Source organism: Saccostrea echinata, unplaced genomic scaffold (assembly GCF_033153115.1).
Source record: "Saccostrea echinata isolate AGI-Se365-2 ecotype Australia unplaced genomic scaffold, CSIRO_AGI_Sech_v1 ptg000032l, whole genome shotgun sequence".
Classification (NCBI taxonomy): Eukaryota; Metazoa; Mollusca; class Bivalvia; order Ostreida; family Ostreidae; genus Saccostrea; species Saccostrea echinata.
Genome location: NW_026889781.1, coordinates 5,828,966 through 5,846,482, shown reverse-complemented (window position 1 = coordinate 5,846,482; position 17,517 = coordinate 5,828,966). Strand labels below are relative to the sequence as shown.

Genomic DNA, 17,517 nt, shown 5'->3' with positions numbered 1-17,517 from the left:
TCAAATATTAAATGTGTATAATACATCCATATTGACAATGGACTTCATCCCAGATCTTGACAAATATCGCTGCTGATGTAATCTACATGTATTCAACTATTTTGAAATACAATTCTTAAGGCTACAATAAAATGATAAAACTTAACTATATAATGTAAAAATGTAGCTTTTGAATTAAGGTCGATATAGCGAAACGAAGGCCCTTTAGAAAAAATGTACGTAGCAGGTTATTTATTTATCTATCTATCTATCTATCTATCTATCTACTCGTTTTCTGATTTTATAACAATAAAAAATGTTATCCAAGAATACTTTATTGCGTAAATTTCCTCTATTAAGGAATGTATTATTTAGAATATTTTTTTTAAAATGATTTGTATTATCTTCTAATCCAACAGGCGGAGTGTAAGGAAATCCTAGTATCTGAATCAAATCATCCCAGTAGAGAAAACTTATATGTAGAAATGGTAAATATATGTATATTATGTTATATTTTTCAATAAGGTATCATTTTATAATGTGGATCATCATTGGATTGCTGGTACAGGTAATATAGCAGTATCTCGCCATCCAATTCATTAATGAAGGTATTTAAAAAAAAGAAATAGAAAAAAAATACCATAAATTTCATTTATCTAATAAATGACCTTTAATACTAGATTAATAATGTAAATATTTAATGATTCCATCTGCTTGACAAGATCAGTTTAAAAATTATAAAGAGACATCTGTACACTGCTAATTTAATATACTGATACCTGGTCTCGTTACACATGAAGATCGTGGATTGTCCTGATATTCTTACAACGCAGCCGTTGACGAAAGTGGGACGAAAATACAAATACAAAAATTCTATTACATGTAGAATTAACACATATGTGTGATTAGGACTTGTATTTAACGTGCCCTTTAAAATTAACGTTGAAAGACAAACATGTCCAAAAAGAATTCATTTATTGTTGTGCAAAGTCTATCTGCGAACCCTCTACCTTTTTAAGCAGGGCTTCCATTCAAAAATCATTTTCCCCGGATATTATTGATCTTGTGAGAATATCTTTTTTTTTTATTTTTAATGTCATTTTCATTTATTTTCCTAACATAGCGTGATATAACATGTAAAATGTACGTGTTGTGATATCTCTTCAAAGAGGAAATAAAGACAGAATGGATGAATGAATACAGCTAAATCACATATTTTTGTGGGGTCGAATTTTCGGGGTTGGCAGAAAAAATATTGGTTCCAGAGGATTTGACTTTGAGGTTGAGGAAATGCTCGGTTATTTTATTTACGAAATTTCACATTTTGGTGATGGACATGAATAAATCGTGGTTCTCTTCATTCCTCGAAAACATCGAAAATTTACCCCCATGAAAATAAGTGATTTCACAGCAATTTTTGAATAAGTTATGTTATCTTCTAATCCAACAGGTGGCATCTCAGGAACCCTTTGTGTGTGAATCAATTCATTCCAGTAGCGAAAACATTTATATAGACCCGGTAAATATGTGTATATTGTGTTTTATTTTTTTAACAAGGCATTATTTTACAATTTGGATTATCAATGGACTGCAGTTACAGGTAATCGTATTGGGTCCTCGTCATCCAACTCATTTATGGACAAACGTTAAAGAAAAAAAAATCAACAATATCATCTATTCAATGACCTTTTATACTAGATAAATTTTATGCTTCCAACTCTTAAGATAATTGCAAAACTTGTTGCTATGGTGGGACTGTCTTTGCGTATTAAAAAAACAAAATTATTTTTATATTAAAAAATAAATTATTGTTGTATTAAAACAATACATCAAATAAGAAGTGTGAATATGCGGTGTTAAATGTATATGCATACATGTACATGTATATTATATATAATTTGCTACTGGAAAAAGAAGTGCACCATCGATTTCAACTGCCTTTATGAATACTGAAATTATTTGTTGATTCAAAAGGGTACTTTCAGTTAGAAATAAGCTCCGCCAATAAGGTTTATTAAGCTCGCCCACTTGGATTGCTTTCTGTCAGGTTGGGTCCGGTTGGTACTGTATCTTGTGTGGCACTCACTAGTACTGTTAGCGAGGACAACGAGAGGTCTGTACCCACCACATTTAAGTGTACAGAGGGGGGGAAGTGGGGGGAGGGGTGCCAAGCGGCTATGGCGCCAGGCTCAAAAGGATGCCATTCCAATAGCCAGATAACCTATACCTGGGTTCTGCCGGGTTTATTTTTATAAATATATTGTTACGAGCATTCGCCACAATATAATTACTTAATTAAAATCTAATTGTTGCTTATACTAGGTGGGCTTTTTTGGGGGTGTGGGGGGTTAAATGGATAAAGTAACAGCGAATAAGAGACACCCATAAGATTTTCATAATCCTTTATGCTCATGTTTCTTGAAAAAACATGCACTTTGTATATTTATTGAAAAATTGATCTTCTGCACGTACTTTTGTTTTTCTCTGCAGTTTTCGTGTTTTGGGGATGGAATTGCATAACTACATATGTATATACTTATTGTAAGATTTTGTAAGATTTTACTGAGTTTGATATTTAACGATATTTAACGATTCATAAGGTTTGCCATTCATGGTTCATGGAAATTATTCCTTTTCAGGACCAGTTTCAAAGGCAACGTGAGATGCACGTTTATTCTAACGTAATATTTTTTTCTTTTTCTTTTTTCACGTTAGTTATTTACCTTAGTTTTTAATCAATTTTCTACAGTATTCTAAAACAGTCAATGCTCTTTTCCGAATTATGCGCTTATTACAATTTTTGCTTATTTAACTTTTTTCAAGTGTGGGGCAGAGCAAATAGAAACACCCAATTTTGAATTGGACAGGGATAAAAAGAAATCCAATAATCCGGGCACAACTCTGAAAAAAATATTAATTCCTTTCGTCATTGCTCTTGTTTTTGGATTGACCATTTTGACTGTACTGTTTTATCTTCATTCTAAAAAAGAAAAAGGTAAACAATTTAAATTGTTATCCCTTTAAAAATTGATTCCTATATAATTCTATACTTAAAAAGTCTAACATTTCCAATGTTTTATTGAGCAGTCATAAAAAAAATCGATGCTTGATCCCAGAGCGAGATATTGGACCTGTCGATGAGATGTTGGACCGCCTACGTCACAGTATAGGTGGCGTCAGCTGTATCTTATTTGCAGTCGTTGGAGTTCGACAGAACTTCACGGAAATGACCAAGTTTAAACCGCAGTGCGGTTAAACAAAATTTTCATTATGTTATGTCAAAATAAAAAGTAAAAGGTATAACAAAACATTTATTGACTATTGCCTAACGGCCTCAGGCAAACAGTTTGGTTCATGGGTCCGACAAAACGCATGTTGCCCTCGAACTCAGTCAATAAATGTATAACAGTTCATTCAGTTTATTCCTTTTAATCCTTTTAACCTTTTGATTTTCTGATATAGAATATTTCTTGTAATTTGATATGGGCAATCAATTCCAAAACGGAATATTGAAATCTTCAAATGCAGGAAATTTGGATATTTTTTTTCCAAACGTCGATGATACCTGTATCATTAAAAGATATCGTTGATTTTGCAATTCCCCTAACAAAGAAATACTAAAGTTAACTATAGTTTACTATAGTTAACTATAGTGATAACTTTGACACCATGAAAACTTTGATTTACTACAGTGATAACTTTGACACTTTTATTTACTATAGTGATAACTTTGACACTTTGATTTACTAAAGTGATCACTATGAAAACTTTGATTTACTGTAGTGATCACTATGAAAACTTTGATTTACTATGGTGAAAACTTTGATTTACTTTAGTGATAACTATGACACTATAGTGATCACTTTGGAAACTTAGATTTACTATAGTGATCACTTTGACACTATAGTGATCACTTTGAAAACTTAGATTTTCTATAGTGATAACTTTGACACTTTGATTTACTTAAGTTAACTATAGTTAACTATTGCAAACTATAGTTAACTATAGATTTTTTTTGTTAGGGTCATACTGAATTTGTTTACATTACACGATGAAAAGATTTTGAAAAGTTTAATATGTTAAGTCTTTTTGCTTCAAACTACAGTATAACAGCAAGAGTTTATTCATTCCCAATGCTTGTATGAGTCTTATGTATTTATCAACTTTGCACATTATAAAGCTATACAAATCAGTTAACTGAAGGGTGACTGACTGATTGCTTAAAAGTGGCTGAGTTGCCGAACACTGTCATTCAGTCACTTTTACAGATCTTTCATTGAACTTTTTGTTGACTGGCCAAGTTTCATTCTGATATTATCACAATTATTCAAATGAAAAATTATAAAATACAAATGAAATACTATAGAATGCAAATAAAAATTACACAATACAAATGAAAAATTATACAATACAAAATAAAAAAAATCAAATATTGAAACGTTTGACATGCCATACAGATAATGTATTTTCATTCTAATTTTTCAAATGCGATCTTATCTTCAAATTTAGATCAACAGCATATCCTACAGCAAAAAATGGAAGATATGCAGGAAAATCCACAGGAAGTTCAGAGAAAATGGACCGGTGAGTATCATGAGGTAACCAATTTTGGTTATGTATAAACAAAAATTGAATTTTAATAAGGAATTCGAAACATAAAAAATATACAGTAAAACGTCGTTATCTCGAACTTAATAGGACCGAGAAATAGCTTCGAAATATCCTGTTTAAAAAAATAAAGAATAAGATGTTAGGACTTCTAAATCACTTCGACATATCTATGGTATTTGAGATATCAGTGTTCGAGAACTTCGACTGTATAATAAATCATCATATAGCGGGCTCTTATAGAACACATTAGTTAAAATGAACTTTGCAAAATCAATGTGTCATCTAGTCCAAGCATCATCATTCGACAATAAGACAAATTATTAACTGTCAATTTTATGTATGAAATTTCGGTTCTTTACCAATATATTTTGTGTTCAATGAAGCTTCTTTTATGTTGACGTTGCAGTTGATATCGAATATATTTACATTACATAACATGCATAACGAACAGATTTTGAAAAGTTTAATATGTTAAACCTTTTTTTTTCAAACTGAAACTACAGTATAACAGCAAGGGTCAATTCATTTCCAATTCTTCTCTTAGTCTTATGAATATATAAACTTTTACACATTTTGAACACGACAAATCATTTAACTGTAAGGTGACTGAAAGATTACAGAAAAGTGACTGAATGGCAGAACTCAGCCATTCAGTCACATTTCCAGACCTGTCAGTGACCATTCAGTTGACTGGCTAAGTCCCATCCAGTGTTGATATCTGATTTTAAAACAATTTTTAAAATGAAAAACATTATTCAATACAAATTGAAAATTATAGATTACAAATGGAAATTATACAATACTTCAAATAATGCCAATGGAAAAGATCGAATATTGCAACGTTTTTCATTCTAATTCTTCATTTTTTTTTCAAATTTAGATCAACAGCATATCCCGCAGCAACAAATGGTAGATCTGCAGGGAAATCCACAGGAAGTTCAAAGAAAATGGAACGGTGAATTTTGTAACGTTACCAATAATTAAAAAAAATGAAATTTTAGTAAGGATTTCGAAAAGTGAAACCATACATAATGAAACACTATCATAGAGGGCTTGTATAGAACAAATTAATTAAAATCAACTTTGTGAAATCATTGTGTCGTTTAGTTAGCATCATCATTCGACAATATGACAAATTATTTACAGTCAATTTTAAGTATGAAATTTCAATTCTTTTGCTAATTCTCTTTAGTCGTGTTCAATGAAGCTCATTTGATGTGCTTCTTATAATGATCTTAAAGATATGAGTCGCTGTTAAAAGTAATTAATTATTAAACTAAATGATAATTTTCTACAATTCTACAGACAAGCAATACAAAAATAAAAGCATTTCAAAAGTGAGATGTTTCGAATATAATGTGATCGAGAGCACATACATCCACTAGCTTTAGAAATCTAAATATACGAGGGTTGTCCATGAAGTTCCGTTAAATGAAACTTGATCATGAAATTAAAAGAATTATTTGAAGTACGCCACATATTGGTGTTCATCTATCTTAGCTCACGTCAACTTGTGTTTATGAGAATACTAGACGGCAAAAACACCGATATCTACAATAAATATTGCGTACCTGATATCAGTAAAGGATAATATGACAGTGTATACTTTTACGAACTTTCTATTGCAGTATTTTGAAAATTCTACATGTTCTACGCTGTTGAAATTTATCACATAAAATGATTTTCTTTGCAGGTAGCAGAGGGCGCTCTTTTCTCGTTAGCTTTATCCAAATTAGCGTTAAATCAAAGAAAAGTAACAGAACCATTCTTGTGTTATCTGAGAATGATTTCAATATCACCGTTACACTCTCAAAGAATATGAATTCCAATTTGATTTCCATATCTACCGAAAGATCTGAAAATATCACATTAAAAAAGATTAATGTTCATTATTGGATGGTTCCGTCTTATTCCTCCGTTGAAGATAAGGCTATTTTGATCAACACCTCATCGCTCACGTTTGTATTGTCCATGAATGATATAGATTTCAACTCAGATAGTACTACAGTTTTTCCTGTTGATAAACTTTCAACACATTACATTATATCAACCTCAACACCAACAGTTGAACATTATCTTAGTTTGGGGAGTCATTTTACAATTGCGTCCAAAACAGACAATACACGCATCAGTATCACTTTAGTCATAGATCGTGACGCGATGATTTCATTTCATGGCAGTAAATATGGTAATGGTGACGAAATAACAATTATATTGAATATGTATCAAACATTTCAAGTAGGACTTGAGGCGGATTTGTCAGGGACAACTATCAATGCTTCTCACTCAGTTGCAATCTTCGCGGGAAATGCATGCAATAAACTCGGAGGGTATGGATCATGTAGCATGCTCATGGAAATGGTTCCACCAACTGACAAACTGGATAATATATTTATTGTTCCATCGAATATTTATAGACACAAATCTCAGGTGCGCATAATTTCACCCATCGAAACAGTAGTTCAATATTCTATTGAAGGAAGCAAAACACAAGCAATTGTTTCAAAAAATCAGAAAATTGATTTTATTATCCGGGAAAATGAAACAGCTACTATAGAGTCGATTGAGCCTTTGCTAATAAATAGTTTTGCCTATGCTTCGGCCCAGCATGATTTATATGGTGATCCTTTTATGATAACAATCCCTGGAATACATCAATATATCAACGAGTACAATCTTATCGTACCAGGAAATTTCAAGTTTAGTTTTGCCACTTTTATCATAAAAGCCAATTCTCTGGAGTATCTTACAATAAATGGAACGAACGCAAATGAGAACAACACCTGTCATTTTTCCATGATTTCAGTAGATAAATCTTTGTATAGCGTTTGGACTTTAAGTATTCCAAGCGGTGTGATGAAAGTTAGAACAACAGATGGAACACCCTTTGGCGTTATCATTTACGGACAGCGTGATAATGATGGACATGGTTACACAGGGAATGCCATTTCTTCAAGTAATTAAAATGTCAAAATTCAATATTATTCTTTCTCTCATTCTCTACTCTATAATGTCGATATTAATTTTTCGCTAGACTTGGATTTTCCTCTTTTGAATAGCTTGCAAGAAGGGATGGATTCACTTAGAATATTCTTGCTACTTCATTTCTCCCAAAAGAGTAACATTTGAAGATGCTTTGGTAAGCAATGTATTCTATAGAGAAACAACCCTGATTATATTTTTATCCAGGTAAAATGTTTGGCTTTGGAAAAGATATTAAAAGTTTGAATGAGGGTTTAAAACGTCTTATCCAATGGTGTGTATCATCAATGATTTTACAGAAAGCATGCAAAGACAAGAGAGCAAGTCTTACTGAACATCAAAACACAAGAATAGAGAAAGTGGTTGGTTTACAGTTAAGAGAAGAAGGTAAGTTTCAGTTAAAATTATTTTTTTTTACAAAACCAAACAATATCACCGTATTCAATTTTTACCTTGCCTTACAAAGACGTTGATATGAGCTCGTGATGTTCATAAGTGTTGGCCTCTGCTTGCAAGGCTAGGTTTTTTTAAGTAGCCATAACTATTCACCATATAATTACCAAAATAACACTTGTAAGAATGACACATCTCTTAAAAAATACTACCCATTTGTTGCTTTACCTCATTTACATTTTCTCGATGTGTTCTCATGATTTTCAAGCAAATCAATTCCAAAATTTCTATGGACCTACCTTTTTAAATTTATGGACGCCTAAATATTCATGGTATAACATTCATTAGTAGGGTTCCATTTCGCCTATATTTTCAGTAGGAATGGCGAGGATCCTTTTTGGTGAAGATAATTTCAGCAGGTTTACTCCTGATTAGCTAAAACTCTGTCAATATACATGCATGTTGGTACATGTATAAAATAAAGTAAAAAGATATATTACAAAACACTATGTAAAACAAATCATCCAGTTCTTTACTGTAATTATCAGTCAAACTTTGTTATTTCGAACTCCATGTGACCAAGAATAAACTTCGTGATATTTGATGATCAGATATTTCAAGTGTAAAATATTAAAGAATATGTGGTTGGGACTTCCACATCACTTTGAAATATCTTATGATAATTGTGATATCGGTGTTCGAGATACCCAAGTTCAACTTTAATACTAATTTGTTAGGATTCTATTTTCATGGATTTTGTGGATTTGATGGGGTATTCCTTAGCCACAAATTGGAAACCTCAAATGTTGATCAGAGGGGAAAGATGCCTATTGATTCTTTCTGCCTTTCTGCTTTTAAACTTTCTGAACGGTCACGCGGTAGCCTAGTAGCAGGCTGTTTGCTTCATGATCGGGAGGTCGATTGTCGTTCGTTGCGCCGCGTCAAACATAAGACGTAAACATAGGTAGTGACTGTTCCTTTTCCAAACGCCCCACATTAGAAGTGAAAGGGTCTTTGAAATGAAACCTTAATATGCGAGGTCCAGTGTAACGGTAACCGTTGGCATGATAAAGAACACTAACTGCTTTTGAAATGGCTCTGGGTGCCGATTACAGGCCTTAATTAGAAGCCGCCATATATGTGGTGACGCCTCTATATGAGTTAAACAATATACAATCAATAAATCTTAAGTTTCAAACTTGGAAATCTATATAAATACAAAAATGTTAATTGCACAATAATTCGATACCAATTAGTTAGAAGATGAATCTTATATTTGAGAATTTATGAGGACATGAACTACGACGCTTCACGCCTGCATATCTCATGAATTCTCACAAACTAAATTTATCTCTTATAATGACATTATTTTTCTGATGACTTGCTACATATTTTTTGCCATTCAACGATCAATTTTGAAAAAATAAGATTACACTATTTTGTTATTTTTATCAAATCACAATGGAAATAGTCTTACTCATCCCACAGTAGTTCATGAGAACATAATCTTTTTTTCTAATTTGCAAAGAATCTTAAGAAAAAAAATATTTCGAAATGTAAATATTTTCATATATCTTTCATTAGGCAAATGATGTGCATACCGTCATGACTTTATGTTATCATTTTTGTGCAATTGTTACAATTGATCTTGCTTTAAAAGATTAATAGATAGAGTTATAAATTCCTTGCTTTAAACCGGACTAAACTCATATAACCCAGGATTTTATGATTATATTTACTATGCGACCCTTATTACAATGCTGGGACAAGGAACTGTTCAATCACAGCTAATAACTTAGTTGTAAGAGTGATCTATTTTGTTCTTATAAATAGAATTCCCTTTTCAAAATCAGTGAGGATTTAAAACGGGAATTTTATTTCATTTAAGGGGAATGAAAGTGAAAAATAATAATGACAAATATAAATCTGCTTAAAGGAGACGTTGGTATATGGATTGCTGTGACAGACAACCAGCAAGAAGGTGTGTATGTCTATGATTCTGATGGATCCAGAGTGATTTACGACAACTGGGCAAAGGGACAGCCACATGAAGGAAAACATTATAACTGTGCAGCAGCAAGGAAAGATGAAAGTTGGAAGTGGTTTGCTTACCCATGTACGCATACCTTTTATTATGTCTGCAAGAAACCTATTTAAGCAGGATATAAAACTGTAACCACTAATGCTTTACAATATATATGTGTATATGTAAATATATCTGCAAACATCTTAACACTATTTGAGCAATGCATATCTATTGCTGTTTATTGCTGTTTGTCACATGTTGTCAATTTTTAAGTCATTAAATGTTCCACGCAATTTTAAAAGGATATCATATATGGTAAATAAATTGTATTCAACATTTCAAAATTGAAAAATAGTTTTATAGGGTTCAATATTATTATATAATACAATATTATATAATATAATTACTGCTGAAACATTTGTTATAAGTCAGACACAAAGTTAAAAATATAAGAAAGGTATCACTTTAAAACATCTATCGAGACACAGATGATCGTTTGTTCGGGAACAAATCAACAATATGGTCTTTGGGGCATTGTGGGATTTTATCTCATGACCAACCTATTTCAATCCATGTTTTAAATGATACCTTATTTCTTAAATAAATTCTTTTTTATATATATATAAATGCCCAATATTACATGCTGAACCCAATTCAGCACTGGTAAAAAGAAATCAGTATGTATTATCCTTTTAATTGTATTTGATTTTTCATTCATGATGAATAATTATATTATTGTCGTAGAAAAAAGTTTCAAGGTATTCATGAAGACCGCCTTGGGGAATTAGATGAATAGTTTTACATGTGTATGTTTTTTAGGAAAGTTTTCATGTTTTCGAAAATTACATTTGATGACTTCATATTATAGTTACTAAATATATATATATATATATATATATATATATATATATATATATATATATATATATATATATATATATATATATATATATATATATATATATATATATATATATATAAAGTATGTATTTGTTATCTAACAACTTACTGATTCAGTTCATTATTTTTTATAACTCATTATATGATTCTAGTAGATATTAATGTTAGATTATATTTTACATTATATACATGTAACACTTTCTTAAGCTGTATAATTTATTTGTACTCAATCCGTTGCATTGGCTCACCTTGTGTTAGTTTTCAAATGTAAATCAAAATTGTCAAGATTGCAATTTTTTTGAAATTCACATGATTGACTAGTAGACTGCAATTTCAGGACTTCAAAAGTTCCCAGAAAATACAGGGGAGGAGATATTTTTTGCATACTTTTGATTCTTTTTATACTTACATTTGTTTTGTGTTTGTTTGTTTGTTTGTTTTCTTTTCTTTTTGGTTTTGTTTTGTTTTATTTTATTTTTTTTTTTTTTTGATTGTCTATAGATTTTGCAATATTTTCTAACAGGCACTATCTAAAGATTTTTTATGAGTTGCTTGATTCGTTTTGCAAACTATAAATAATATTATAAACGGATACGAACACAAGGAAATGTCGTTAGGAACTCGACTTTAAATTAACTGAAATTACTTTTGGGAAAGATTTTTTAAATAAACACAGTTTTGAATCGTTATGGTGATATTGTACATTTCTCAAAGATCATATGTATATGAGCTATACATTAGTATGTCAAAACTAGATAACTATAAACTTATTTGACCTCTGTCTTATTACAATGCCTTACCAAAGCTGAACTATTGTAATTTATCTTTTGAATAAAAGTGATATTTTCGCAAGTTTCATTTTTTACTGTAAAAATAAAAAAAAAATGTGACAAATCTCTATTTTCCTTCCCCTAAAGAAGAATATTACATATACTCCTTATACATAGCGAGAATGAGTATATCATCTGACACTAACTTAAACTGCCAAAGTTTTTCTACATTGGTTAAAATATCCCTGTTTACAATTTCAATCACAGCCTCTTAGCAATAACGCCGACCCTCTGCCTTACGAAAGGAAGTTGTAATAGGTGATGGGAGAAATAAAAGAAAACAAAGGAAATATAATTAAAAGATAAATCAATATTTTTTAGTTGGATATTAAATCTATTTCACATGTGAGGCAAAATTTATTTCAAGTTTTTACAAGGGCGAAGCAGGAGTCAAAATAGCGAAATCATGTTCGTTTCGTTAAATAAATTCCATATCCAATACTAATCACTGTATATCCTCTATATCTTCCACATTTTGTTGATAGGGAAGTGAAGCATGGCCCCCTATCCGATAAGAGAGATAACACTCAATACAATAATGACTATTATTCTTTTATGAAACTTTCAAGTTAACAGGTCATTTCAGTCCAATTTTACCCCGCGAGAAATGTTGAAATTGTACACATGTTAATTTAAATTTGAATTTGAAGTTGTTGTTTTTTTTAATGAAGAGGGAGGTGCATTAACTTTAAAGCAAATTTTATATGAGTAAACAGAGGGCTGATGATGAGGATGATGAAAATTAAAAGTAAAGAGTACACGGAAATACAAGGACAAGATTTCTGTTCTGAAATGCTAACTTGGCACGCTCTAGATCAAATCTTCGAGAGTGCAATATGTTTGAAATTAATTTAATTAATATGATCCTTTTAAGTATATTATATTGCTTGATAAGACATACCAGAACTTCGGTTTGAAATTTTTATTAAGTAATAAGTTCCTTTAAGTACTTGATACCTCTGCATATTCTAGAAAATGTTACATGCAGGACAATAATGCATTAATATTATTTAAAAAACAAAGAGCTCAGAATTATGTCTCAGATTCCTTTCATATACACACAAGGCGAGCACAGTGCTAGGCAATGAAATGGTATTGAGATATGTAAATGTTGGTAGGCGCTAATGATTTTTTTTGTTTCCACCAGAACCAGGCCTTCCGGTGAACATAAAATTCAAATATTTTTTTCTACATGGAATAAAATAATAGGACAAGAAATTGTAAATTAATACAAGTGTTTATTGTTACCGTAATCCCGCTTCTCTCATACTTTCACTGCGTTCGACTAGGACTTCAACAATTGAACACAATAACTATGACAGGTACACTAAACGTCATTGTATTATTTATTCATATAATAAAGACAATAGTTGCCTTTTCCCAGTCAATACGATTATTTAGCAACCATTGAAGTACAATATTATCCTCGCAATTTCGCTTGGGGATACTGCACTCTTCAGGTAGATTAATCATTGTATTGACCTTAAAACAAGCAATAGTTGTGTAATATTAATTTCCTTTGATACTAAGAAACATGTTGACAAAGGTACTAGGTATAGGTTCGGAGTAAAAATCGAAAAAAAAATATTATTAAAAACCTTAGTTGTTAACAACAATGTCTAAGAAGGTTAGGTTATATATCTAGCCATTATTTTATTAATTTCAAAAAGTAAAAATTTTTTTTTATTATTTTATGCAGAAACTTAGAATTGAGCAGTATGAATATTTTGAGAAATTCACGCTTTTGCCCTATTGAATCGCCATTTTTACCTAATAAAAACCATTTTCAAGATAGTTAGCATATTTTTTTTTTCGGATTCAGCGTAATCAAAATTTGTTATGAAACTATACTGAACCAAATACTTTTTTTTTTGTTGTTAAAACTCTTTCTAACCATCTTTTTAAAAATAAGATCCATACTAATATGAGTATTCGCAGGTACGTTAAGGCTTCCCGTAGAATATCGGAGTGTACTCTGTGCCTTTACTTCTCTGAACTACAAATGTATGACGCCATAATTGAAATATCGTCAAGTCACTGCAAACTTGAGCTGTTATGATGGGGAGAGTATCATAATATTTACACCTTATTTTCAATCTGCATATAAAATGTCAGAAAGCTATTTTAAAATAAACGTGTTCTAATCGTATTTTTAAATCTTATATGTCCGAATATTTTAAAATACTTTGTTTTATTACTCTTGTTTAAAATTCAGCGTATTCAAAATATATACGAAAAATATGCGTTTGACATTTACCCTTTTTAACACCCGTGGATAGAGATAGAATTTATTATATGTGTATAAAAGAGCCTGGCGCAGGTGATTAATGAGGATTTATTAGAGATCTTTTGTGGAAATCTGTGAGAGTAGTTTACCCTCTAACTGAATCTTGCTTGGAAAAAAATATGTGATGGCTCTGGTTTAATACAGATGACGATATTGAGTGCCCTAAACTCAATATCGTACCCTCAAATATGTCGGTAAGTTGAATTCATTGTGAAATATTTTGTACCCAGGTAATAGTGAAACTTTTCCCAAACACATTTCGGGTTCACAAAGATACGACAAATTTATTTATATGACAAAGAGTTAATGATAATTGTGTTAATCAGCTGCGCCAAAGCGATTAATGTGAAACACTCAAAAAATTATAAATGACCGTCATGTGATCAGCGAAGTCATGTGATATCTTAACAAATATGTTTACAAATAGCAAAGGGAACTCTATTTATAAATTTGCCGTACTTAAGTACATAACTTACAAATAAAAGCAAAACCGACCTTGCAATGCAGTGTTATTTTTTTAACGTATTTAAAGCTTCGGGAAGCCTTAACATTACTGCGTTGACAGTTATTTATTTTCCCTTAATTTAAGTATGTCATAGTCATTATGTTTTTTAATTCAAAAAAACTGTACTCAGATTGTTTAAATATTTTGAATTTCTTTCAGTTATCCTACTTAACGTTAGCGTATATTCCACCTGAAAATAAAACAAAAAGGAAATCTTAAAATTGAAAATCAGATTTCCATCAATATTTAATGTTCTCTTAAAAAGATTACGGAAAAAGTTGATGCTTAATCTATGTATTGGTATATAAAAAAATATCATTAAATAGATAATAATAATAAGATCATAATGTTTTCTATGGGTCATCATAGATAAGTGCATTGTCCTATAAATAAGTGCAAGAGATTTAGATTACCTCTTGGTAAAACAAAATTCCTTTGTCTAGATACATGTAAAAAATGTCAGAAAAATGTTTCTGTAACAAACTACCCGTTTTTCCTCTTTTGTACGTGCCCTGTTCTTTTCGTATACATGACTGTGTTAATTCCATATAATCAGATCTATAAGAAAATACTGTTAAATAAAAACCACTTTAATTTTAAGAAAGTTTGTCATAAATTGTCATTTTTTTTTTCATATCTAATTTATGCTTAAGGTTTTACCTTTTATCTTTCTCAAAACACTCTGTTAAAAAAAAGAAAATACTACTGAATGAATCAATCAATTATCTTTAAATGTAAATTATGCATATAATAAACCTATTTTTTATTATAATAAATTTCAGTTTTATATACCTTGAATCTTTTCGTAAGCATTTGTGTTCACTGCATCTTAAAACGAAAAAATGAAAAAAATTAAACAAAAGACATCCTCTTATACACTGCAAATATATTGACATAATATTTTGCAACTAAATGTGTGTACGTTTAATCTTTTTAGTCATATAAAACAATCGAAAAACTTCACGCCCTGTTAAATATGTTTCCTTTGCTAATATTTGTTAAAAAATTAGTTGTTACTTTTTCTGCAATTAGTAGAATATTAGAGGTCACGTTTGTTGACATTGATACAGAAAGGAAATTTGTAGAAGTTACTTTGCTGACATTGCTTGAAAATTGATAAAAGTTATGCTTGTCGATATGGGTAGAAAAAAATATATCGTTTACCATTGGTGATATTGGTAGAAGATTGTTGGACGTTATCTTTGCTGATATTATAATGCTTTTAGCCTACTTCTGCTGATTTTAAATTGGTAGTGGTTATCATCGCAAATATAGGTTTACAAATTACAGAGGTTGTGTATATGTTTATTTATGTAGAAAACTGAAAAACGTTACCTTTGCAAATAGTAGTAGAAAATCCTTGATAATGGTGATCTTCACTGGGTAAAGTTTGATCAACGTAAGTGCCAGAAAGTTGTCTTTTTTTATTCAAAAGACGTGCATATTAATTTAATTGTAATCAGGCATACATGTTTTTACATTCCATTAAATTATACGGCACCTTTCTTATTCTTTGTTACAAAAAATGTACGTCTTTTATATGATAATTGAAAATATTAAATCAAAATTACCTGCTAGTGGTATCACTTTTGCCTAAAATGAATCCGAACATTACGCAGAGCATTAAGCTGCTATATACAAATACATGAATTTGTATCTATATTCTCACCTGAACATCTTTTTTTTAACAAATTAATATATTAATTACAACAGTTAGTAAATAATGTAATGTTATAATATAAAATGGCTAAACACGAAAATGCTATCGATATTTCAATCTTTGATAAGAAACCAGATGCAAACCTTTATTTATCCATCGTTTCCAATTTATCAATCGTTTCCTAATTTTGTACAGTATGATGGCAACAAGAAGCAGAATAATTATAAATACAAAGCCTCCCAGTGTGCCTCCAATTATCGGCTCTATTTCACAGCTTTCTCGTCTTTCTGCCATAATTAAGTCCATGATTAATTACTTGTTGCATCTCTATGGAACCACTATGTTGATAATTTGTACTTGCTGTTATACAATGATGATTTCTTTTATCATTCGTAATACGGTACTGTACAGGTGCTGATTTCGTGTAGCATTTGTTAAACAGTGTTGATTACAATTTGGTACTTGTGTTAAGTATACTGATTACTTATTCTACGTGTTACACTATGTAGATTACTTGTACTGTGTTATGCATTGTTGATTACTTGCTTCATTTCTTATACTACGTAGATCATTTGTTCGGCTAAGTGCTCTTGAGTCGCAAAGTAAGGAGATAATCTTTATATCGCTACGCAGCTCTGTTAAGGCTGCATAAAGGGGGCGGGGCCTAATTTATACGGGAAATGTCTACTGTGACATTACACAAATATAGCAATTCCACATAACAACAGAAAATGAAATAATTTGCGGTTTTAAACTGCATAAGAGTGATGAACTACATCAACACTTACCACTGCATTCATTTTTGTCGCTAGTTAAATCCCTCACAGCAAGATATAAACAAGTCACTGATCGCAATGCACTTGTCGACATGACGTCATCATGGTAAAATTTGACGCATTTTATGTGCAGTGAGAGGCGGATCAAGTAATTTAACCACAGTGAAAAACGCATTTTATTATTAAACAGAATATTATTTGCAAATCTTAGGTAGACCATTAATACAAATCTCAAACCTTTGTTTAGTGTCATTATTTAAAAACTATCGAGAGAATGTATTGAATTAATTCTACCGTGTTTTTGTGTACTGGGTGCATGTTTCACGCCGAGGTGCCTCATTAAATCGTCTTTTCGCAAGGGCATACACTTAATAGATCTTGACCATTTTTTAAATATGCATAACGGAAACATTCCTTAACTTGAAAAGTGCTGCTGCTTTCCTGAAATCGAAAGCATTACTTAATAAATAAATAAAATACATTGTAAAGGTCACACATATTTCGACTAGAGCCTAATAACTTGAAATTTAAACTAATAAAATACGAATTCTATTTAAAGCAGCAGCAC

General features: G+C 30.8%; 1 protein-coding gene and 1 long non-coding RNA gene across 2 annotated transcripts; one reads left to right on the top strand and one right to left on the bottom strand.

Annotated features, from left to right (window-relative positions):
* Positions 1-6,486: 6,486 nt before the first annotated feature.
* LOC133197884 (uncharacterized) lies at positions 6,487-7,554 on the top strand. Its single transcript, XM_061334067.1, has one exon. The coding sequence runs from the start codon at positions 6,487-6,489 to the stop codon at positions 7,552-7,554; it is 1,068 nt and encodes a 355-aa protein (XP_061190051.1).
* Positions 7,555-15,173: 7,619 nt separating this feature from the next.
* Positions 15,174-15,933, bottom strand: LOC133198029 (uncharacterized). Its single transcript, XR_009722489.1, has 3 exons — positions 15,849-15,933; positions 15,306-15,341; positions 15,174-15,195 (listed from the first exon to the last, which is right to left on the bottom strand). It is a non-coding gene; the product is annotated as an uncharacterized LOC133198029 (long non-coding RNA).
* Positions 15,934-17,517: the final 1,584 nt, after the last annotated feature.